At 41.0% G+C, this 26,572-nt stretch overlaps 1 protein-coding gene across 1 annotated transcript in view; it reads left to right on the forward strand.

Annotated features, from left to right (window-relative positions):
• The first annotated feature begins 298 nt into the window (after positions 1-298).
• The window catches only part of LOC134629461 (xylosyltransferase 1-like), a 78,435-nt gene continuing 52,161 nt past the window's right edge, over positions 299-26,572 (forward strand). Inside the window, exon 1 of the mRNA XM_063476797.1 lies at positions 299-651. Coding sequence (XP_063332867.1) covers positions 373-651 — 279 coding nt within the window. The 5' untranslated portion in view covers positions 299-372. The remainder of the gene's footprint in view (positions 652-26,572) is intronic.

Here is a 26,572-nt window from a genome sequence, read left to right on the forward strand (position 1 = left end):
TTTCTGCCTTCTAATGATAATGACATCAGCCATTTCAAACATTTGCAGGTAGTCATTACCTGAATTCCTTTAAAAGATGAAAAATGAGACTTCAGTTCCTCTCACGGAGACAGCAGAGACAGCCGTACAGATGCCGGGAGCATCCTCTGCTGCTGGAAAGCTCACCGAGTTTCACCACACGGTGGCCCTGTGTCTCCTTCTCGACGCTTCTCCTCGCCTCAGCCAACGTAAAACCGAGACTCCCTCCCTCCTTCTCCACCACGACCGCCACCTCCTCCTCCTCCTCGTCCTCCCTCTACTTCCACTCTTTCCTCCCGTCGCGCTGCGCAGAGCCACAGACGGTCCTCCAGCTCCGTGCAGCCCGGTGCGAAGATGGTCGGCGGCTTGTGTGCTCGCAGGCTGGCCCGACGGTCGCGGTCCGCGCTCATAGCTGCCCTCACGGTGCTGCTGGTACAGACGCTGATTGTGTGGAACTTCAGCACCCTCGACTCCGGGGAAGAAAGAGAAAACGGAGGGTCAAACGTGCGGGAGAAGAGGGACCGGGTCGCGGGCAACAAAGCCGCTGGCAGCCACTATTTCCAGCACGGGGACAAGCAGCGGCAGCATCTCCCTCCGCCTGGGAGAGGGGGGTCTCGCCACACACAGCAGCCGGTAAGACAGAGGCGCTGCCGATGTATTCATATCGTATCCCCCGCGAAAAAAAGACTGTCTCGCCGGGGATGAATGGGGTTGGCAGGCAGGTCAAACATCTCCACGCACACGGCAGGGCCCAAATGAGTGTTTGAATTGTTGTCAGTAGAGCAAAGGCTGTCTCGCAAGGAAACGATAGGATGTCAGATGCAAAGCAAAGCCCTTTTTTTTTTTACTCTACCAGTGCTGGGAGACTGGCATCCTCGGCTGGATGCTCGCTTTGGTCTGGAGCCACACTGCACCGTTTGAACGTCCGTTTAAATGAACGCACTCATGCCCAGACTTCAGTTTGAAATGCCAAAGCTGAGCATGAAATCTGGAGTCAGCCCGCACACACGCTGCTCTCTCCAGTGTGGAATAATAGCACAGAGGGGTAAATCCTTCTCTAAATTCTGGCTGTGGAGGTGTTTTAATAGCAGAGTCAATGGCTGAGGTTGTAGCCGATACCTGTCATGGTCTGTTTGGTATTTCAAGTCAACTACAGTTGCTGCATGGCTCAGCAGCACTGTCTCAGCAGGCCAAATTGAAACATAACCTAATTTGCAAAGTAGTTTTGGAGTGTACAGAGAGCCTGTTTGTGAAAACAGGAACAGTTTTATTCGTAGTGGCAGCGTGAATCACGAAGCACAAGACAGACGTGGAGACGAAACAAACTCCCAGACCAGCATAATGAACATCTTGAAAACAATATGAATAAATCAATAATACTAAATCAAGTTAAGTTATTGCCTGTGGGACTGTACCCATTTACAATCATTTAGAGAATCTAATTTCACGTTTGAGTCTTTGAAAATCTTTAAAAAAAAACTGGCTTCTACAAATCCAAATATTTATTTGTAGGTTCCACAAAATGACATTTTTTGCCAGAGGCTAACACACCGAACGGTTCCTCTTTTTTTTTTTTTTTTACACAGTCCTTCCACACATCGTTTGATTAATTTTCACAGCCTGATGTATCAGATTACATTCTCAAAAACCGAGCTTCTGACTGGGGTTGTTGTCAAGCAGTTAGGTTGCCCTGAAAAAGTTGGACACCGTTGTTCCTGGCAAGTGTGCAGCAGTTTCCCTTCATAAAGCTGCCAGTCATTCATGTGTAGCCCACTCCTCAGCCACCATGCAACCAGTAGATAACAGGCTTCGATGTAGTTTGATACACTGTGCGACAGCCAGTCTCTCAGAGCCGTGCACTGTATCATCTGTCTCCTCCGCAGATTTTCTAGTGATTCACTCGCTTCATGCGGTGGGACACTGAGTTCCACCTGCCGGCATCTCCGCAATGCAAAGTCACGCCAAAGCAAGGTTATATTTGAGTCAGTATTCTATTTTTTGACAGAGAATCCTCTAATGAAATATCCCTGCATTACTCCTGTGTAGACAGTGGTCCTTCTTAGTGAGTTTATCTTCTAACGCTTTATGGTTTTATATCTATATTAATGTGTTGTACATGTATGACATAAGAGTAACAGTTGGGTGTCAAGACCTTTTTTTTTCTCGCTGCTTTAAAAACAATCTGCCAGATGTATATGACTGTTAAAGCACATACAGTCAGCCTGTATCCAGTCAGTACAGCCTATGAGCGCACTTGCTTCATGCCTGTCGGATTTCTGCTTGCTCTCTCCACTTTGGTGGCCCCCCCGGATTCATAAATTCAACTGGTGCTCTCGGCCACATACACTGGTTAATCGCTGCATTTTTTTTTCGCCTTGTGGCTGGTTTGTGTGTGTGTTTTTGTGTATGTGGCTTGGCATGGCAGAGTTGTCCAGCCTAAGGCTGATGCATAAGCGCCTGCTAACTGATGCTATATGAGTCACCACATCAGAGAGAGGGGATAGCAGCACTTTGATCCAGAATAGAATGAGCCACAAGCTACAGTATGACAATAGAAGAATTTCTATGTGATAACTTGTGTTGGATGGAAACATTATGCATAGCTTTGGATGTGTCATCCCAGCAGGCAGGAGCTACAGTTGTCATTAGTGGTTGTTTCCTGTCGTGTCTCTTCAGGGAAATTCTGCTCGAGAGTGTAGACATTTTCTTTTCTAGTCCAACAGACACCACGGCTTTCCTTCACAAATAACTGGATTTAATCACATGAGTGATATTATGTCAGCTCTGAATTTGTCTTTTCACGCACGCTGTGGCTACCTGTTAAAGATTCATGACCAAAAAGTTCTGCACGTATTAATTAGTCTGTCTTGTTTTGCCTGACATCGGTTTATTACAAGAATTAGTATCATGATTATTATTAATAGGTGCTTATTAAGGCGGTGCTGGTGATAGATGTGAAAAACTGTTAATGTGCCAGAATTAAACCAATCTACCTTCAGCAGCAGACTGAGTAAAGCTCTGAAAAGAGTCTGGCTTCACATCTGGTCGTCAGCGGTTTCTTTCCATCTGCTGTACTAGTCATATACTATCATGATCCCCATGTGCCCAGCGGGTGTCCAGCTCACACATGTTGTAAAGAGTTTTCCCATTAGTCATGGTAATACACGTAACATTACCACTGATGTACATTTTTTCCATTGTGCTGAGTTTTCCTAATGGTTTCCAATAGCAAATATGGCATTACAAACCATCTGGAGATGTCTTTTTACTGTTTTTTCAACATGTTTCCACAGTATGGTGATGATATATGATGTGCTTAACCTCAAATTATTATAAATTTTATTGTATTATAAAGATGTTCAATACAGCTTTTCTCACAGAGACGCATTTGGCTTTGCTGTATATCCAATTTCTTCAAAGAAGTAAATAACAGCAGATATGTTAATCGAATTGTTTGTGATTGACAAGGCCTTGTTAGTTCTGAGTCGGAGCAAAACACAAGTTTTGCTCTCAAATTAGGGAAGAAAATTGTGGGAGGAAGCTTCCGATTGCTGTCCTGTGAGCTCTATCTCTAGGTGTTCACATCCTTGGCCACACTTTGCTTGGATATAAATATTTTATTGTCATTAAAAATGGATTTAAGGAGTGTGAGAATTAACATCATCAAGTTTAAAATGGAAACATTTTTTCTCTAGTCATGCTGGGACCAACGTTCATCTTGCCATCATGCACACCGCCTCACATGTACACCTTAGATTTGTCATATTTAGGAGCTTTGTTAAAATCCATTGTTGCTACCATCTATCCTCCAACTACCACCACCACAACCAAAATGTGATTCATCACACTGTGTCCGTGATCACAGTGCTGACTCACACTGACACACATACACACCAGCACGCTCAACAAACACCCAAAATGTTGTGTGCATGCAGGGAAACAGTTCCCCACAAACACCCACATGCGCTTAGAAATTTATAGCTACACACAGAGTGTGCGTCATTTTTTTGTTTTCAAACTTCCCTTTTTGAATGTACATATACATGTAGTGCTGTAGTTTAAAGAGCAGACCGGATAAATTATTGCATTTGTGCCAGTGTTGTCTATATTTATGAGTAAATGTTCGTTTTTTTTTCCAAGAAATGTCCACTGCTTGTGCTTCTTGTGCCTCCTTTTGCTAGCAAACACTGAAAAATAAAGATACAAAGCTTTTTAAAAAGTGTAACATGAAAGAGCAGCTCAGATTTACACCACGGTGAAGCAAATGATAGATTAAGATACAGCCGCTCACCTAACTGACAGTAATGTTGGCTTAAATTCCCCCCAAGTGAAGCAGTAAAGAACTGGCAAGTCTGCAGAGGTAGTTAAAGATTAGGCTGTGTGCTGTGCTTACATTCATTCACATGTTAGTTGTCATTCATGCAAACTTGATTTTTGACTGTGACACTTCGAGCATGCACTGTAAATTACTGTGAAGTAATACAAAAGTGTGCTATTTTATGGCGTGACGATGATTTTAGGGCCGAAATATTCATTTGTCCTTCCCTGGAAGTCTTTTGTTCACTTTGTGGAGAACAAAAAGCTGCTTGTTCACCTTCTTCCATTTTTAAATTCAGTGCTTTCTCACGTTGCCTTCTTGGCGGTATCACTTGCCCCAGCGCTACTTCATGCACACACTCACTGTCAGTGCTGGGTTTTGTATCCTGTCAAAGCCATTTTCACAGTGGTAATTGGCAGTTAAATTGGCACTCCCCTAAAGTAAATCGTTGTAGAGTGCGAGCTATTCTGTTTTAAACAGACCTTTGAACGTACATAATTACAGTCCATAGACACCATGAAGATGCACTGTGTGATTTAAAAATTCAAACGTCTCAATCATTATATCAATAAAGTGTTATTTTGTTAAACCTGTAATGAGGCAAAAGTAAAGCGCAGCCTGCCCGTCAGTGCATCCAACTGTGGTTGTGCTTTTACACACAGGGAGTTTCTTTTTTTAAGTGCCTTTAGTCACAGAGAGAGGTGGGAACATATTCAGATCTAAGGGAGGAAGTGTGCACCTCAGACTTGAAAGAGACACATCGAAAACCCAAGACACTTTGATGTTGAAGTGTAATTTGTATACGTGACACCGGTGCTTCTTCCAGCAACGGAAAAAACATTTTATCATTATCATAATGCAATACTCTTAAAACCCTGTCATGTTATTTCACTAAGCTGAGCCTACTAAAATGCAAAAATGTCAGTGTCAGTGTGGCATCCTAAAACTTTGATTATGTGCTCTGTAGCATGGAGACTGAAAGTTTCATAGAATCCACAGCACAGACATTTCCCTGTTTAACACTCTTCCTAGCACACATTCTGCATGTATTGGAAGCTTTTTCAGTGTTTGCAACTGAGGCAGCATTCGCTCCCTTGTCTTCATCTTCTCCACTAACATTGTGCAAAGGAGGAACAGCCATTTAACTATTCAACAGGTGTCACAGCATGAGAAACATTATACTTATCAGGAGCAGAACACAGAGAAGAATGACTCACACAGTCCTGTCAGTCATCTTGACTCTTGCTTAGGAGATGAGCATCAAGCGTGTTCCATTAATTAATTATTTAACAGTTCAAAGGGATAACAGCATCATGAAATTAAACACAAACAGCTGTTGAGAGTTTTTTACTCACTGTCCGGTAGGTTTCTACTATAGTTTACAAAAAAAACCCTGAATCAGCAGCAATAATTTTGATAATTGTTTAATAGATCAACAGATTTATGCAACTGCATTTCTTTTATCTATTTTCATTTTCTCAAATATAAGTGTAAGAATGATGTGTTTCTTTTGTTCTGTTGGTTGGAGATGATGGTCGATCTCCATGCAAGATGACGACGCTGACATTTTATTCAATCAACAATTAATGAAAAATCGAACTGATGAGATTAACATCTGTAATGACAAGGCAGATGCTTATCAGACAAGCTTTGCAGCTTTTTCCTTAATGGCTCTGTTTTGTTGGACAACAGGAATGAGAATCTAAATGTTATTCTCCCGTTTACCAAAAAACTGTCAAACGTGTCACTCCAAAATCGGGCTGAATTTTGGGGAGTCCATGAGGGTTAACACCAACTGCGGTAAACCTCTGAGAACTATATACCTGTCATTGATATTTTTTTTCATATTGCATTTGCATCTGCAACTTATTAGTTAGTTAGCCAATGGGTGGCATAGTAATAACTACAACCACAGCAATGACATGAAGGACACAGTGACAAAGGGGACCTGGCTTTTGCCCTAGAAAGTCCAAAACTATGGACAACCTGCCTCTTATTTATTTATTTTATTCACTTTTTATTTTTTAATTATTCCTGTATATATTATTTCTGTGAACCTTATAATCAAGTTTTTTTTTTTACTTAATTTTGTACTATAACAATTCAAGCTCATGTATTTTTCTCAGCTGCATGAAAGCTAAATATAAACTGGATTTACTGTCAGTCCATTTCTACATGTGCTACCCAGCTATCTGTTGTTTACACAACTGCTTCCCAAGTGTTTTTATAGTACCTCAGCTAACTTTTACATTTTTTAAAAAAAATATGGGAGTTGTTTATGTTGCATCAGGTCAAGCGCACTTAAATCCATACGTATTACTGTACACTCCATCAGGTTCTTCTTTTGCTGATAGTTCCTTTTTCCTGCAGTGCACACACAAAAAGTGTGAACTTCCTCCAAAAGCTATTTGAACTACAAAAGCTTTCTCCAGTCTTAAAGTGCTTTGTGAGTCTTTGTGTCCTGTGTGGATGCCATTGTGTTGGTTATGTTTGTTCACTCATTTATGCAGGTTTTCCCATAAATTTGAAAGGGATAAAGTTGAAAGAAAATCAGCTTTGGTGTCTCTCAGTGCACTCTCAGAGTAATGTGCCAACACATTAGACTCTGTATATGGATGTGTTTCTGTGTGTGATGTGCTCTGCTTGATGCCTTTGTTTGCCTCATCTGTAAAACCGCACAATCAAAGCTCATAACTACTGTTCATCGTGCTTCCGCCACGTCAACTCAAACAAAGCTCACTATTATCACTCATTACAGTTCTGCGTCAACCCGACATTTGCATACACAGAAATCACTACACACCACAACTTCAGACCAGCCAACTCTCCATACCCCACCCCACCCCTCCGTCACCCACCCTGCCCTTCATCCTCCCATCATCCGTTGCCTGTCGTTACAGATGGTTTCATTCCCCAACACATTAATAACGCATCATCCAGATGAATAAAGCTATATAATACGTAGCGTTGCCAATAATCCCACAGGTAAGAGGCTTAGCAGACAGCCTTGAGGGAGGGAGAGACAGAGAGACAGCGAGATGAACTTTGGGGGGGGGGGTGAAATTAGATTTATCTAAAGTCGGGTATCCATGTTGATATTTAGCACAGAGTTTAAAGGCTGAATATAAATGCACACATACACGCACAAACACTGGTTTGGACTAGAACCTCGCCATATGGAGGGATTATTATGCCAGTTTTTGTTTTAAAAAATCTTGCTGTTTTTGAGTTTCAGGGTTATCCCTTTAAAAAGATCGTTTATTTTTTGTGTAAACAGTAAAGAGATGAATGCCACCCACTGAAAAACTCAGATTATATATGTAAAAATGTTTTTAAAAAAACACTGAACAAAAGCACTGCTTAGAAAAACTTTTGTTTTGAGAAAACTGAATTTAAAGTCCTCGAAACTTTTTATATAACTCGTTTTCTTATAAGAAATATCAGTCTGACAAAGCTAGATGTTTGAAGCTCAGTTAAAAAAAAAAAAGTAATACATATTGCCGTGCACAGTAATCAGAGATTATCAAAACTCAAGCGGAGTCCTGTTGATTTTTATTTATTAACGCTTAATAAATTACAAAGTCTCGTGAGAGTCTTAGATGTAACTGAGAAATATTCTGCCAATTTTTTTACACGATCGTGGTTGATTGGCAATTTGCTGATTAATAAAAACAGGTGTGAGCATCTCTGAAGCAATGCTGTCTGAGAAAATAAACTCGATGATGACATACTGAGGTCATAAGCACTATCTTAGTCTTTCTGATTTGATGTTTAAAAGCCTATTTTACATTTAGTTTGAAGAAAATTGGCCATTAAAAGACTAAACGCTGTGAGAAATTATCACCCACTATTTTTTTTTTTATATATAAAAATCATCTCTGCCACCGGTGCACACAAACTGTTTGAGTTCAGTTTTTGATTGATTTAACAACTCATTTCTGCAACTCTGCAGCTGGTTTCTGCTAAATTTCAAACTCAAGTAATCTTTATCTTTTTTCTAAAGGAACATACAGTAAGTGATTTGCTTTCCTCCTGGTGTAGGCTGTCAAGTAGGGAGATTTTACATGATGAGAAACTGCAGGTCAGATTTTCTGTACTGGCACTCACGTCTCTTTTCTTGCTGATGTTTTGGCCTTGATGACATTGCACACTGCATATGTAGCATCTCTGTTGGATACCCTGCAGCATTCACCATGAATGAGCTTTTGCTGTGGCTCATTAAACAGTATAGAGATTGTTCCTCTTTTAACCATAATGGTCACATCTTACTTAAGATGGCAGTCTTGTCAATGAGGAAGCACATGACAGACTGTCCACTTCCCTTAAATCGTTGCAGCAACATGCAACACACTGGTCCACATGCAAAATGCAAATACATTAACATGTAATCACGCCCACACGTACTAATGACACTGACAATGAGCCAGCGCCTTGCTATTTCCTCCTCAACATGCCATACACTAATCTCCATGTATTGTGTTATTGTAGTAAGACAGAGGGAGGGAGGATGACAGAAAGAGAAAAGAGCACATGGCGGTGTGGTGAAGACACAGGGTAAAGACATGATGGCTGGGTAGAGATAGGGCTATCCGGTCTGTCAGGGAAAGCTTTTGTCCTTCCAGTCCCGTAGAGCAAGAGAAGACGAACTGACAGCAGTGCTTTTATTCCTCTTCCTCCTCCTCTTTTTTTCTTCTTCTCACAACTGGAGCTGAATGCCAACAGCCCAGAAGACTTGTCTGCGTGATTAAGAGAGAAAGTCAGAGGGGAAAGAAAAGAGAGATAGAGACATGCAGAGAAAGAAAGACAGATATGTAAGACAGAAGAAAGCTGGAAGAAGAAATGTTGGATGGAAAAAAGAAAAGATAAACGTCTCATCCCTTCTACAAATCCGATGTCGACTCAAATCCCAGCGTAATCCTCTGGGGAACCCGGTTTGGTTTGAAGGCTTGTTAGTGTAGCTTGAGTCCCACTGGCATAGACTTCTATGGTTGGAGACCGTTTCTGGAAACTAACCTGAGCCCAAATGGTCTCCACTCCTGCAGGGTTCAAGTCTGTAATTTTTCTCTCTGTTGGTAAAATTTTAGATTTAGTGGAAATCTGGTGCCAAGACAGTGATCAGCAGGTTTTATCAACCGTAAATATATAATAAGAGCTCTGATTTGGGATTAGACTGAGGAAGATGTTTGAAAGAATAATCTCAGCTTGATGTTTCAACACAACTGACTTGGTGTGACTCCACTGGTTTACTTCTTCACTCTGACTGATAAGTTGTTCCATTAGGATATTTCTTTGCATTAACCATGGATAAAATTCTAGCATGCAAGCTCCATGCATGCAATGGGGCAGTCACCTACCTGGTTTTGAAGGAAAGGTAAAGGAGCTTTCCTTCAAAACCATTTTTTTCTTTACTTAAAATAATAAAAATGCAAGCAGGTGAATATTAAAGAACAACAATATTAAAGAAAATAATGCAAAAGTATGATTTAAATTCACCTATAAGTATCAGTATAATATGTATCCATTCATGTATTCTTCCACTTGTGGGGGAGCTGTGGGGGAGCTGGAGTCTATACCAACTGTTGTAGGGCCAAAGGTGGCAGAGACAGAGACAGATAAGACACAAATAGAGACAGAAAACCCTTCAGACCTTCATTCAATTTAGAATTACCAATTAATCTAACCCCCTGCATGTCTTTGGACTGTGGGAGAAAGCACAAGCACCCACAAAGAATCCACGCAGACACTGGGAGAACATACAAACTCCACACAAAATGGATGGAAACTGAGGACTTCTCGCTATGAGGTAATAGTGCACCACACCCCTGTGCTTCCTACCCCAAATCAGTCTTTTTTTAATTTTTTTCTCTTGCTTTAAAATTTTTTTTGCTCTTGAATGCTTGACAAACAAAGGCACAAATGACAGGATAAGAAACAGAAAGCTAAGCAAGCCAGAGTAATTAGGACACAATTAGGGAATTAGAGAAATGAATGAGACAAAGACAGGAAGTATTATGATTAACAAAATAAAACAGGAAATGCCAAACACAGTAACAAACAGCACACTTTGAAGCAGGAAGACACAGAAAACTGGAAAGGCCAGAAGGGTTAAACACTAAGAAACATGAAGGAAGAGAACTACAAAATCAACACGATATCATAAACATAGCAAAATCCAAAATAGGACTATTATTTGTGTTAATTTTTTCTCTCCTCATGAGTATCCCAGTTTAAGCTTGGGTTTGGTCTCCAACAGCTCCCAAGGTAAATACCATTTCCTGTTTAACTGCATTGACCGCATTGGCAGGTTGCAGGTAGAGTCATACATTCAACAGAGCTGAAACCTGAAAACCTGCTGTGTTTGGAAATCAAGTTGACTGTCTCAAGCAGTCAAGAAAAAAAATAGTTGAAAAATAGTAAAATATGGTGCGATGGGGGTAACTGAGTCACGTTTAGTCACAAATTGGAGAACAGTCATTACAAAGCCGAGGGATTAAAAAACAGTTAAAGGCATTTGAAAAGGAGTTAAATCTAGATATGAAAGTCTGTAGTAATTAAGAACAAGAACAAGTAATACTAAAACTTAAAATTAAAATCCACAGAGGAGTTGCTGGATAGTCAAATGTTTGGTTGAAGCCCTAGTTGTATTAATTCAACAATATTCTGAACATTATTTAGATTGCACAGAGTGCTTTAATTAATCTCTTACATATAAATATTTATAAGAGCAGCATTAAAGATACATTAAGGATATGTTAGATTAAAATTAATGTGGTCAGATTACACCAACATAAGGCGGTTATCTCCTGTGATAAAATCATAAAATGTGGCAGTGTTTGAAAGAACAAATCATAATCGTGATCATGACAGCACAGTTTATGCGGGAGAGTTTGGGTGTAAGTTTATTGCCAAGGTCATATTAAGTAATCCCTCACCATGAAGTCAACGGTAACAGTTCAGCTGAAGCTGCCCTTGCTGCCACTGTACAGGAAATTCTCAGGTACACCAGAGACAGCAGGGATGCACCGGTAGATGCAAACACCTACATAAAATGCCTACATGTGCATACACACTCCCACACACTCTTCAGTGTCCCTTCTGTGCTAAAGGCACGCAACAGCAGAATGCATAAAATCATTAAAATGGTCTCTGTCCTGAATCACAAAAAACACTCACACATGCAATCTGCCTCTCACAGACGTACACACCCCTACTGCATGGACACAAAGGTTTTCATCATTCTGCTTTCTCCCTTGGCTCATGCATAACATACACACACTTTGGGAGTAAATAAAATTATAAAGCACCACCTGAATAGCTGCTCTTCAGTATTCATATTAAAGCACCGGGAACAGCCGGAGAGCTGGTACCCATTACTGAACAGGTGTTTTCTCCATCAGCAGCGCATTTAGATCCTGTCTGTCCTTCCTGCCTGCTTCCACTCTGCCGAACACTTTAAGTGCAGAGCTCATGAGGTTTCGACGCAGACGCTTCCATATTTTTACCATTCTCCTTAAATACTCACTCAGTCTCTTCATACCACTCTTTCACTCCCCGGTCGTCCTCTCCTGCCTCCTCTTCTTCTCCCTTCTCAAGTGGGGATGTCTTACCGCACTGCTTAGTCGTTCTCTGGTCCTCCAGACGCCGCAGGCCTCCCAAATCAGCTTCAATGAGGAGCCCTGCAGAGGCTGTCGCTGCCGGGGAGAAATTGCGGTGTAATTGAGCTGCGTGATAATAATACGTTCTTCTCTCTGATTTCCTACCAGCGGTGAATCATCAACACCATCATCATCATGCCATCACATCAGCAACGCTCCGTAGACGCTTCCACACTGCCACCGCCTGAGTTGACCTGCTCTTTCACTAGATTCTCTTTCTTGTCGATTGCTCTCGTTCCACTTATTTTATTCCCATTTCCTCTCGCTTTTACTTTCCCTCACTTTGTGCTCTCCACTACTCACCCTTCTCATCTGTCTCCAGCTATACTTCCAGTTTCTGTTCCACTTCATTGGATACAGGGCCTCTGAGGTATAGAGAAATTACACTGTACAAAAAAAAGCATGTATATGTGTGAGCAGGAAGCAGGGGGCAAAGGAAGAGAAGTTAATTAGGAAGTGTGATTGTGCGAGCGTAATATCAAACACATTTTTGGCTACATACTACACAAAGCATTCATGATTCTATTTCAGTAAGGAGGGAAGCTTGGTCATTTTTTCACAATAGCACTTAACAATTAGCTCGAATGTTGCATGTTTTTCACTCTCAAGACCCGAGCTCACGTGTATGAGTTATACTGTATGTATAACGGCCTCGGTGTTTCCTGCAATGGCCGTTACAGGGAGTTTGCTAAAGGTGAAAGACTGGGTATGCCTGCATATCAAAAGAAAGGGAGAGGAAAGGTTAATCCATACACATGCACTTTGTTGTAAAGGAGAAAAAGAGAAGTTAAAGGGAAGTCGAGAATTTGCCAAGGCAGGTTTTAGACTCGCGTGTGTTTGTGTTTATATGTGTGTTTGAGCAGGAGTAGAGTTTACACATGGCTTTCAGTGCTTTAAGCATCCTCAGGAGAATTGGCTTTCCATAGAGGAGAACCATTAGGAAAATCATTGACTGCTTATTGGTGTCAGCACTCTGCTAGTGTTTGTGTGTATGAGCTCAAACAGAGAACAATGCTGCTCTTTTTTCCTCTCGCGTGCCCCTCCAAATAGCCAGCCTAACTGAGATTTTCTTCTTTTTTTTTCTTTGTCCTCAAGTTTCTTTGCTTAATTGCCGTGGCAACTAGGCCTACAAGAACAATTTTATACAATTCTCAGTTTAATTGGTGTATAGATGATACCTCTTATTTTTAGAGGTTTTGTCTGGACAGAGCTTCTGTGGGGCTTAAAAGGAAGTACAACAATCCTGGCGTATACATTGGATGGATGATTTTCAGTGTGTGACCAAGTTGGTGTGTTTATTCATATTAGGCTCGTGCACATTTGCTCCAGAGGTATATAGACTGTGCAGATATAATTTTCTTAACTGCTGAGAAAGAGATTTGGTCAAGGCAATTATAATTCAGCCAGGGCATGTCTGCTTGCTTAGCACTCAAGTCTATTTGCCTAAAAGACACAAATGACTGCAATTTAACAGCAATAGAGGAGGACTATAATGAGTTGGTAACTATTTGCCTGATGTGAGTGTGTTGCTGTAAGGTACAAAGAACAATCAAAGGCATAGAACTATATTTTCCCTGGCATTATGTCCAGTGGCAGTGAGGGAGATTAATAAGCAGGATTATTAGCTTCTCTAAATTATTGTGCGTTTTTCTGCTAGACCTTCTGTGCGTATTACATTGCTTTAACTGAAATAATTCCTGCACAATCCTGTTTAACCAAAAATTTCAAAATTGTCATATGTGCTAAATAGATAATAGCATGTTTATGAGTGAAGGATTTTGTTACCTGTGAATAAAGCCTGGCTATCTGTTTCTCCCAGTATACAGTCTGCTTAATCTTTTCTTTTTATAACTCAAGAGCAAGAAAATTCATATACAGATCTTCCAAAAATGTCAAACTATTCCTTGTAAATTGCCATCCTGGTTTTGATCATCCTTGTTTGTGTTTTGTTGGTGTTTATGGTCGTCCATGTCCACAAATGCATTATGTCATTTTCTGGGATTTGGTGCAAGGATGTAGCAAGAATGGCTCTTTGTCAGATCTTTGATGTCAAAGTTACTCACTAGAGCAGTTTAGGATAAGTCCACTTTTTTCCCCCTGCTGCCTCGACACTGACAATTTTAAGACGAGAGCAACAAGTGAGACTTTATCTGCTACTACTTCACATGATCCCCTCTAGCATGTTCCTTATCAGCAGATGGAGGCTGCTCATTTAGGTCATGGAGATTTTAATGCTCAAATTTTCCATTATACCAAGCACCATCTGCTAATAAGGATTGCTTAATATTGTCAAAAAGCAGCAGAATATGTAGGTAAGAGGACCTTGAAATTAAGCTGTAGTTTGAACAGGACCTCCAGGGCTGAAAAATGAATGGAAGTGCTACAGAAACTACAGTTTCTGGAGTGGCCACCTATCGCTGGCTCAAAAAGTAAGGTAATCCTCTTAGATGTCCACCAATACAACATTAAAAAGTATGCTTACAACCAAGGCAGTTGTAGTTTTGCTCTCTATAGCCAATGTTACCCTTAATACCAACTGTGAAAGGAAGTAGCTTTTACATCTCACCCAATAAAAGTTGCAGCATTAGGTGTGTGGCCGTGACTTACAGGTAGATGCAGTGCACTGCAGTGGTTTATGTCTTTTAGCTGCAGTTTATCCCACATTTAAACAGGAAAGAATGAAAGCTCAACAGTTTTAATATGCACAAACAAACTTACGTGAAAGTCGATATTCACACTGATGACAATGCAGTCATCAAAAAGGTGAAACCGAGTTAGGTTATTCCACCCTAATTTGTGTAATTTGCATAAATGCAAAGATTGAGTTAGCTTTCCACAACAAATGTGAGAACAAAATGCTTTTTGCAGTTTGATTCAACATAATAAAGCGACAGCATGTTATAGGTCGCTGCATTCCTCAGTTATATCTTTTTCCGTGCCCAATAGGAAGAGTAAGAACATAATCCCAGAGAAAGTACATGCCCTGTAAATTATAAATGCACTGTGTGGTAAGCGTCAGAGAGATGCCCGAGATCTCACTGTTTGTTACTTGTAAGGCTTGTCAGTGTGTGCTGCATACTATATATATCATGTACAGAAAACCTGCACCTTAATATGTTTAATGGATGAGAGCTTGTGAATTTATCATACCCCTGAGTATGCGCACGTTAAGGGTGCATGTGGGTAGGTGGATGCAGCGTTGAACATCAGAGGTCAGGGAAAGCGTTAGTCCTGTCTTGATATGTCCGTGTGTGTCTGTGTGTGTCTATGTGTGTGTGTTCATGTCATGCTCTGCATGTCGTCTCAGGCTCCAGCTGACTCGTGATTCAGAGGACACAGGCTGCGTGCCATGCACTGTCTTTGACCCTTTCCTATAGCAGCTGTTAATATAACGCTGCAGCTGTGTGTATATTTTTGTTGTAATGCTAGTAAATACGGTAAATGGGGCTAAATATGTATATTTGCCACACACTTGTCACAATTAGTATGTAGTCATTGTGAATGATATGTGCATATTTTGCTGCTTTCCATATCAGTGTACAGCTGTATGTATTTAGTGCCTGCTGGGTCACCCCAGGCACTCTTGCCAATGCCCTGCTTTGGCTCCCAGGGGCCCCAGAGGATTTTTGCTGGGATATGTTGACAAATTGATACTGCCGGACTGGCTAACTGCTTCTACTGTGGTTGGCACCAGCTGCGATGTACTCTGAATACCAAGCGACCATGAGCCGTAAGCACTTTCTTCTATCGCTTTGTTTCCTACAAATACGCACATAAACAACATGACATCGCTGAGCAAACCCTGACTTTCAGACAGACCCAGCTTGCGGAAAAAGTTCCAAATCCAGACTAAAATCTGGATCAAAAACTTAATCCCCAGCTCTGGGGTATCTTATCTGACTCGCTCTGGGGTATGACTTTGGACCATTGCTCCCTTCCTCATTGCACTCCCTCTCTCTCTTTCCCACTCTCCCTTGTTCTCTTATTTCTCTCCAGCTTACACTCTCAAATTTTGGACAGCTGTTTCACGATGTGAAAAAGGGGGAAGAAGCTTTAATTTTGCCAATAATGCCTCAGTCTGTGCATCTGCTATGTCGGAGTGATTAGAGCAGCAGAAGCTGTCTTTACTATGGTGACAAGCCCATATGGTTTCCGTATGTACTAGTAGGCATTAGGCTAGATCTGTCACTTTCTATTAGAATTTGTTTTGCATGGTAATAGAATCATTAAATCTTTCCACAATACAGTGGATAAAGGCAATGTTTGCACATTTTGGTCTTTGATATTCTTTGGCACTCTGTTCAGTCTTATCACTGTCCGTTCACTGTGTTTTTTTTACACTTGTGTACTTCTTTATGCGGGATTACTGGGAAGCACTGGGTCATCACCTGTTGTTTTTCAGTGTATTTTATACAAAAAAGCGACTTGATTTGGTTGGAGGGCAATAAATGCCCCAAACAACAATGCAAAGGTCTGTGGGTTAATCCAAATTATGTTTGTGTCTGCTTAGGGAGGATAGCGGCCAGTGATTTGGTCAGTAAGTGACAGATTTTTCTTTGTGCTTTTTTAGAGTTTGCAACTCTTGAATCTAATCCCCTGAACACATACAAACATCCAACACATGCATACAAAGCAGTCTTTAGATTCATAGTGTGGCTGAACCCAGTGAACCTAGGCTATCCCTGCACTCTTAAGTAAAAGTACTCGCTGCATCGCATTCACACACACATGCACACAGGAGGCTCTGTGTGGCTCTTTAAACAGTTTCCTCTCGGAAAGAGGGAGTGTAGCTCCCGACTGGTTTCGGTTTGCCACACAGTGCATCACTGTAGCTGGCTAGCGGAGCCTTCGGCTTCTTGTCCTTCAGTTGTACCAAGAATCAGCTATCCCCCACCACTTGCCAAGGCTAACCACATAATTACTTGTCTGGCAGAATCTCTTCGAAACGGAGTGCAGAGACACAATTCGAGCTGCAAAGAGCTGCTTTAGCTGAACCCTCAAGCACATGAGACAACAAGGCTAGAGCTCAGCCTTTATAGCCCTCACTGTGTGGTGAAGATAGAGCAGGCTTTCTCAGCTTATCTCTCTTAGAAGGTCATGTATTAGCAATCTTTGGGCCTTGTAGCTCTGTTTCATTCTTATGGATCAGCACTGAGCGCAGTCAACAGCGTAACAGTTTGAAGTGCTCCGAGTTGTGGTAGGAAAGTCTGATTGGTGGTGGTTGGACTGTGGTAGATCAGGATGTGGCAGGCATTCCTCTAGAGGACTGTGTCTCTATATCAGAGTACCAGAATCGACCAAACAAACTCTGCAAAATGATTAAAGTATTTTTATTTAGTTAGTAATTTAAAACTTTGTTTTCATGGTAATGTCAGGTGTGTATTTATTTATCTGTGTGGCTGAGTGTACAGATGTCTGTGTCTTTTCATAACTACAAGTGTGCAAGTGGATATGGAAGACTTGAATTTCCCCTGGCTACATCCCAACTCCATAACAGGAAAAGAAGCAGCAGACAAAACTAAGCCAGGAAATTCTTAAATCCAAAGTCTCACAGTGCAGTCGGTCCTTATGTTTTTTCTTGAGAGCGAGAATACAACTGTAAGGAATATAAGACCCAAAAGAACTTCCTTAGTGGGTCAACTAAATGAGTTTTTATATTTAACCTCCTAAGACCAGAACTCTTTCATGGCATACATTTTTAATTTTTCTTTGCTATTTGGGTTGATTGGGACCTGATGAATTTAAAAACAAAGAATTACTAGATTTTTTTTTTTACCGAATTTTTGTTTCTGAGAAAAATGAGATCCACATATGAGGACATTCATTTTAAATTTTGATAGAACAGTGGCAGTATAATGTCCTCGTAAGCGGATATCAGGCCCTTGTAGAGAAAAATTATTGGTCCAGGCATCCCAAAATGTGATGTCCACATATGTGGATGCCAGGTCCTAGGAGGTTAATTCACCTTTCTCTCCTTGAAAATGCAGCATTTCGGTTATATTAAGTGTAGCGTGAGTGATATGACCCTGATACTCAGAAATGAGATAAGAAAGGAGTATCAAAAGGCCATCAAGCCAAAGTTGGATTTTAATATTAACAATCAACAAATCATTACTAGATCAATAATCTAATTATTCACTAGCTAGCTAGCTAGACAGAAGAGGTAAGTCCCAAACAAGTCCTCTGTCCTCCCGACTCTCAGCGTGGAATTCCATACTGACCGTACGGAGATTTTTTAAGCTTTTGATCCATCTCTTAGCATCATGGTACACTAGCGTGTTTACTGCATTAAAAATTCTTAATGACCTCAATGGAGGGACCCATATGTGGTGTGGACATTCACAGAATGAATGTCGAAACCAGTTTAAAGCTGCTTTCATGTGGTTATGATTATAACATCTCTCATCTCTTTCTTTGCAGTTCCTAATTACAGTTTATTGACTTATGTGCCATGCATCTTATCACTCGACCAAAACATCAGATGAAACATGAGTGGCAATAGACAAAACAGCCGTACACGCTACCAAAACTACAAGTGACTGTCGCATGGAGACATTTTACCACGACCTAACAGTCACCATACCAAACAGTCATCTGTCAGCGTGGTGTTTTAGGGCACTTACTCCTACTGACTGATCATTAAAGGGAATTGCAACCAGAAGAGAACTGTCTCTGTTCTATGTTAGGCCCCTTCAGCAAAGCACTTAAGTCGCAGTATATGTCCTGCTGCGCCACTGGAAAACGTGGTAAGGATTTTGCCTTGTCAGATGCTTTGCAGAAAAGTAATTTCCTCTTGTTTCCATTGAGGCTGGAGATAAGCCAGAACTCCTGCCACACTCAGAAACAACTTACAGATTATACAGAACATATTTTCTCTTATAGTAGAGAACAAAAAAACTCTCAGAGTACAACTACACACACAGAGAGAGGTGTGCAGAGTGCTGGGAGCCATAGGAACTTTGTATAAGGTCTCAAGGAGACGCTTATGCAAAATATGATCTCACGCCTCCACACACACTGCAGACACTAACCTACATTAACATATATAAGCACATATACAGCACAGACCATAGCCATTTTAAAGTTGACAGAAGCACTTCAACTATTTTTTTCCCCACTAATCTTTGCATTTTTTTCTAATACATAAATACTGAGAAGACATTTCTTTATTTAAACCCACTTTTTTAAAATGTATTTCCACGATTCAATTATGTATTTACCTCTGCTGTATTTACTTTTGGCAGGATTTGGTCGGAAAACTACCGTACATCATTAGTGAGATAACCCACTAAGCAAAACTGACAAGTACGAAAAAGGAAATGAAAAGAGAGAGAATGAGAGAAGCAGGCAAATGACAAATATGATGAAATAAAAAAGTTTTTCGGAATAACGCTGCGTGGGAGGAGATTTGGAGTGACCTAATTAAAATGTTGGAATCCTGAGAGGAATAAATTAAGAAAATGTCAGTTAGGCTGAGCCGGAGGAGGAGAGATTAAGAGGCGCAAGCTCATATACTGTCTGATTTCTGCTCTTCTCCTCTTTTATCACTGCTGCATGGGAACATTGGTCTTTAATGACAACACAGTGAGCTGTTGTTGTCTCAGTATTAACTGCTGGAGTGTATGGAGAGAAGTTTCAGTGGCGCATACGAAAAAGAAGGATGCTGCAGATTCAGAAGGGGTTAAGGTGTCATGAAAAAATCAACTGAATAGGCTGTAACTCATCTGACATGAGTGATGTTCTGTTCTTTAAACTTCCTGAGAAAACTGTGAAATAAAAATGAAAAGAAAGGAGACAGAATGCTGCAAGCATCAACAAAATAGTCCCACCTTGCAGTTTAAGCAGCTTAAGTTTCCACATCATTACAGCACAGCAGTCACTGGTCTATAAGCATCATCTAGCTACTGTCCTCACTGCCGTCCAGGATACATTCCCTCTGTGAGAAAGCTCCCTCCATATGGGCCCCGCCTTTTTCTGCTGTAATGGACAGGATGGGACCATACGGGTGCTGTCGGACTGCACGGCTCGCGTCTTAGAGCAGATGACAGCGATGGTAATGTGTCGATTGTCAACACGGGGGGAGAGAGATGGCATGAACAACGAGAGGCAGCCCAAGAGGAGGAAGGGAGGAGAAGGAAGAAAGGACAGCTGGTACCAAGATTGGTGTTAGTTAAGGATGACTAAGTGACATGTTGACAAGAGGCTGATAAGAGGACTCCATGGAACAAAGATGAAAAAGGCAAGTATCAGTAAGCCTCTGATGCCAGTGTGCTTCCATAAAGTACAAGATCTTTGATTCTACTTCCCTTTGAAGTGATCCGTGGAAATAACACCATGTGGCATGCATTAATTTCAGCACTGGGTGGAAAAAAAAGATCAAGTAAGGCGCAGCATCCCTAATGCTGAGGCTTCACAATCTTCATTGACTTGCACAGCTACGGTAATTTCCATGTGCTTTGACAACATTACACCCGCGTGCATCCTCACACTGTTTGGGCAATAAGAACTCACTTTATTTTCAATTGCAATCAATTCTGAGAGCTGGATTCGATAAAAGTTTGAACAATGAAAAACTTCTGCTCCGAAAAGGATGTTATATCTAATCTATTGGGCAATAATCGCTTGCAAATGAACAGCAGTTTCAGTTTACATTTTCAAGCAAGCTGAAATGAAAGTAAATTACCCCCCAACACTTGTGCGCCACACTCCAGCACTCAGCCCTGCACTGTGTAATCCATGCATGGAGTGTTTGCTCAGAAAGCATCTATTTCACTGCTGTGCGCCACAACAACATCACCAGGTCATTTGTTTCAATCTAACAAGAGATGGTTACAACAGAGTAGGAGGGTAGTTTTTTTCCCCCTTCTCTCAATTTCTCCCCAAAACTCATGTCAGCTGGAGGAGGCTTTACATAATTTCTGTCATCATCACTTACCACAACCTCAAATCTCCTGTGGACTGTTAGGTGTGTGGTGCTCTGCTCAACTTTACAGCAGCAGCAGGGTCGAGACTGGTAGTTATTGGTGATACTGTTACAATGGCTGTGGGGCTACACTCCACTTAAGCTGTCACGCCTGTAATAAACAGCAGATTTCAGTGTGAAGAAGCTCATCTGTGGGTGTGTGAGAGTCTGAAAGAGAAAAATGGAGGGTAAGCTGAAGTGTAACACGGCACACACAGTACCTAACAGGAAAACCACTGTCTGACCATTGTGGGCTCAGGTGTCATTGTCCACATCGGCCACAACAATTGATCGCTTTTATCCCGTGGAACGTGTCAACCAAAACAACATGTTAGCGACAAATAAGACGAGACAAAATATGAAAGGATATTGTCTTTACCCACAGGTTGGGTCATAACGGCACACTAGGCATGCATTTGCCAAATCAAATAGGTGTATTTATGTGGTTTATTTTTTTTGAACCACCGTTTTGTCCGATCAACAACCCCTATGTGTTATTACCAGGAAATATCACCCCACTGCACTTCACTGAAGAAAGTGCACGGAAAGCTTTCATTTTATTAGCTCCAGCAGAACTTCTGAATCCACCAAACAAGGAGTTTAGATTTTGTCGTCAGACTATGCAGGGATTTATTCAAGGAACGACTGAGCCAATGGAAAGGATTTTTCAAATGACTTTCATGTGCAGAAGCTGCTTTTTGTGAAGACTCCTGCTCTGTAGGTTGATTTGGATTTACTGGGTTTATTTAATATTCTGCAATCTGTTCTGGTTCATTTTGGTGTCGGAGTGTGAGTGGGTGGTCTCGCGTGTCCCTTGCTCGTCTCTGGCGTCAGCACCTTACAACACTACACTACGTCCTTACACAATTACACTGCCGACACTGCGGATTACTACGCTTCATGTGCCCCTCTTGTTTCTGATAAATATTCATTCTTTGCTAACATTTTGCGTGACCCATTTTTGTCACAGACCATTAGCTGGTTTATGACATTTTGAAGACAAAGTATTGGCTTTGAGCTAAAACTTTAAAAAGGTATAAAACAGAAGAAGAATAAAAACTGTGGGCTGTTGATTCAGGGGTGTATGTGCCACGAGTGCAAAGTCCAGATGGGAGTCCTAACTATATGTCACCCATATTACACTAGCAGCTGATAAAAACAATCATAAATAAAAATGAATGCATCAGATTTGCCACAGCAATGAGATGTTGTGATTTATGAGTTACAAAGGCTCAATTAATTTTGTAATCTTATCCTGCGGAATATGTTAACATGACTGTACTTGAAAGAAGCACTTATTCACATTTTATTTAGCAGAAACGTCATACTAATGAGGCTCAATGCTGTTTGATCATAATGATGATGATGTTGTCTGGCAGAGCTCAGAAAGTTTTTCTTCCCCCCACTAATATTTTTTAATCATTTTCTCTCATTTGCACAATTCCCTGTATGTTTTTCTCTCCTGCTGTACATCTGTGTCTCATTTGTTTCTTTTTTAGTTTCCTGCTCGTGTGTTTTTTTTCCCCCCTTTCACTTATTTTCACACACTAGCTCTGTCGCCTCAGCACTTCTCACACTGCGTGTGTCTTCTGCTCGGGGTGTGTGTGTGTGTGTTTCTTTTCGTAGTGACATTTCCGTGCCAGGTGTGACAAATGGCAGGCAGAGAGGAAACATTTATTCCCTGTGGTGAGCTTAATTAGCCTATCAGCTAAGCCTTGGCACCAGCTTGTTTTGAAAACCACACAAACACACACACGCAAGGATGCACACGCTTATATCCTCAAGTAAGGATCACCAACAAGTGCACATGTAGGCATGCACACAGCACACATACAGCAGACAAATCACTTTAGTATATGAACCGCACAGATAATTGGACAGTACAATTATATGATGTCTAAATCACTGCTCCAGTCCATATTTTTCCTCTCTGACTTTACATCCAGAGGGACTCAGTTGTAGCCAACCTCATCTTTTCTCTATTAAAAGGTTAAATCATTTACAAATTATAGCTCTCTTCTAGCCATTAGCATATGGTGGGTGTGTAGAGGCCATACAAGGCCAGCAGGAAAGGCTAGAGGAGAGACAGTGAAGAAAAAGCCTGTGTGTCCCTGCTGTGTGCGAGTCAGTGCAGTTTTACATCACACATCCATCTGCGTGTATCTTTGTGTTCATATGTGTATATGTGGAAACATCTGTCCATGCCAAACTCTACATCTGCAGCTGGGACGGGGGCGATGAAGAAATCCTGGTGTCCAGCAACCCCTCTGTTAAGCAAGATGGCTGTAACGAACTGCTGCTAATTACACACACACACACACACACACAAGCTCATAAATGTGCTTTCAACTAAATGAGTGGTGTCTGAGGGCTTTTCTTTGTCTCTTCTGTCCTCAATCTGTGGACAAATTACAGACATTATTGGCTGCAAAAGAGACTCCCTGTCTACCTCCATCTTTACCTCTTTCACACTGAGCCGGGCTTGGCATGTCCCTGCGCACCCCTGCTGTGGAGAAGGAAATGAGAGCCAGAAATGTTGCTGATGTGTTCTCCTGCAAAGCGCTGGGTTTTTAGGCTTTGATGCCAGCCAGGTGGTGGAGGGGATATTAGGGTGCCCTTTAAGGGTAGAAATGGGGGAGGTGAACATTGTAATTTGACCAGATTGTGTTGCAGCTTGTTTTGGGTGTGGCCTGGTCAGGCAGCCCTGCTGTCTACACACGTCTTTTGATGTTGAGTTTAAAAGGTTTGGGGAGATTTTAGAGAGACTCCGTGGTGTTTTGAGGTGGGATTAGTTTTGAAAAGTCAACACTGAGGGAAAAGGCTTACTTGTTCTCTAGAACCTTGGCAGGTAATTTAACAGTTTCCACAGAATCTGATGTTGCGTCTATGTAAATGATGCCAAAAGTGTGTTATATATGCAAAAATAGGTTGATCTTATCGGTATTAAAGGCAGTCCACTCATTCCACTCAGAGTTTGGCATGAATAAAAAGCCACATATTGGCTGCCAGAAGATTTAGAGTCATGATTCACTGAGAGAGGAGAAGGACAAAGTTGGTCTGCTACAGAAAGTTGAAGGTGCAATAAGCAACATTCAGAAGCACTGGGACAACACCAGAATCTGGTGGGCACATCATCCCCACCGCTCCGCTCACCATTCACATACAGCCGTAACAGATGTGAACATGATAAGCAATAAATTATCAAGCTTCAGCTATTAGGCCACCCAAACATATTTAGATACATTCAACTACTTTGAATGGTTTTGATACGCTACAGTTAGCAAACTAATGAGCCCACTATTATGATGAGAATCTGTTTTCCTACTCGCCATTCACCTTGTGCTTGTGTTTATGTGTGCCTGGTCAGCAGAGACCGTTACAGTAAGCTGAAAGCAAACAGTGAACACACACACACATATATGTATATATCTATACCGTATTTTTGGACCATAAGGCACACCGGATTATAAGGTACATTAAGCAAAACAAAACAGTCAGATAAGTCAAACTTTACTCAGCTCATTCTTCTTGCTTCCTCCACTTCCGTACCATTGATTAATGTTGAATTCTATCACAGCCGCTCTATTCCCATGTTGTTGCAGTATATTAATGACTAACCTCATATTGTGCAAGGAATAATCTCAGTTGTTCTCCTGAATGAAGTTTTGTCCTTTTACAGCATCCCCCCATGCGATTGCATTTGTCCCTAACCATCGGGAACCCTCACGCTAACTTTTATCAAGTGGAAAAAAAGTTAGCATTCATCCTCCAGCTTCGCTGTGTTTATGTTATGCTAACATAGCTGTGTCGTTAGCGGTCACGTAGCACATCATTATATACCAGCTAGCCCAACTTCAGTAACCCTACAAAAGTGCTGTTTAGTTTTCTGTCTTCATTTATGTTGGAAGTGATAGCAGAGCTGTACGTTTGAATTTTTTTAGAAGTCTCTCAGTCAGAACATGCTATATCATGTTTAGGTGGAAACTAGCGAGCTAACTTCCTGCTAACCTCTAACTCCATTAAATTTAATAAATTCTGTTTTCGTGGATGCCTGGATGTTAAACTTAATTGTTACAGCTGGTAAAGCAGCAGCGCTGATCCGCAAGGCTCCTGACTACGGTAGCCATAATGCTCCGACAATCCATCAAGCAGTGCTGCTTCATGGCTTACCAAAGTCGTACTAAAACAAAAAAGTTTTGACAGATTTTGAGCGCTGTGTACCACATAAAATTGGTTAGAGGTTAGTAAGCACAACCAGAATTCATACATAAGGTGCACCGGATTATAAGGTGCACTGTCAATTTTTGAGAAAATTAAAGGATTTTAAATGCACCTTATAGTGCGGAAAATACGATATATATTTCATTCTCTTATTTTTTTGAGACACCAGTTGAACACTGAGAACAGCACTCTCCCATCTCACTTTAACTTTTACTTTGATCTCTGTAAATGTGTGGAGGGCGAACAGTTTCAAAGGGAGGATCTCACAAAGACAAGCTCTGATTATGACACACAGCGGGAGTGTGATGTTGTTGTCTGCTAAGAATGGCATAACTTTACAACATCTTTACAGAGCAAATACTTGTTTGTTGCTACGTCAGTGTTTCAAATCTCCCTTATCTGATCTTTAATTAAGATCAATAAAGCCTCAAACTCACCTTTATGTTCTGTATTTCCCATAAAATGCCAAGAAAAGTGTTATTTTAGAGAACCTTTGTGACCCTGGCAAAACTGTAGTCAAGCAGTGAAATCTCTAACATTTTCTTTGGGCAAAAGAAAAACATTCTGTTACAAATTGATGGGTTTTTTTAAAGCCATAGTGCAAATTTTTCATTCTGTAAATTCTAATATTGTGGCCTGTTGATTTTTTTCTGTGTGTGTTTCTGATAACTGTGAAAACAGCTTAAAGGCTGAAATCACCTCTGTGCCTCAGGATTGTCTCTGTTGGACAGTGGGGCCTTCAATCATTTAGAAGTTTTAATGATTTGGGTGTCAGGCCTGAAGATCGTATCAGCCATCTGTGCTCTCGTTATTGCTAGCTTAGGTGCTTAACTCCTCACCTTCACTTTCTTCCCCTCCAACTGCTTTCCCTGTTTTGCTCTGATCTTTATCTACCTGTCATTCTGCTTGACAGATAACTTCTGGACTTCTGTGACTTTAGACAGTTATTAACTGCATTCCTCTAAAGCAGTAGATTGTTATTTAAGTCTATTTTATTACATTTTTAGAGGTGACAGCATAAACGTGTTACACATTGGCAGTGTGTCTCACAGGATCACAGCTGTTTGGAGAAAAGTCATTCGTTTGTGTGCAGTTTTTGTTCAAATGCAAATCTGACGTGACTTCCAAATGAATTGATTATAATCATTTGGAAAATTATATTCAAGACGAATGTTTAACTGCTCAGCATGCAGAATGCATTAAGCAAATGTAAATGTAACAACTGAACCATTCACACTTTTGAAAAAGTAATTTTTAGAGTTTTTCTGCTTCAGTAAACATTTGTGCTGCACCCTGACAGATTTGCACCCCCAATTCTCTCAGCAGATATCCAACCAGAAACTTCCTCTGCACACTATTTCTGATTCCTGCATGACAGCACCAACTGTTTTCTGTCTA

Source organism: Pelmatolapia mariae, linkage group LG6 (assembly GCF_036321145.2).
Source record: "Pelmatolapia mariae isolate MD_Pm_ZW linkage group LG6, Pm_UMD_F_2, whole genome shotgun sequence".
Lineage (NCBI taxonomy): Eukaryota > Metazoa > Chordata > Actinopteri > Cichliformes > Cichlidae > Pelmatolapia > Pelmatolapia mariae.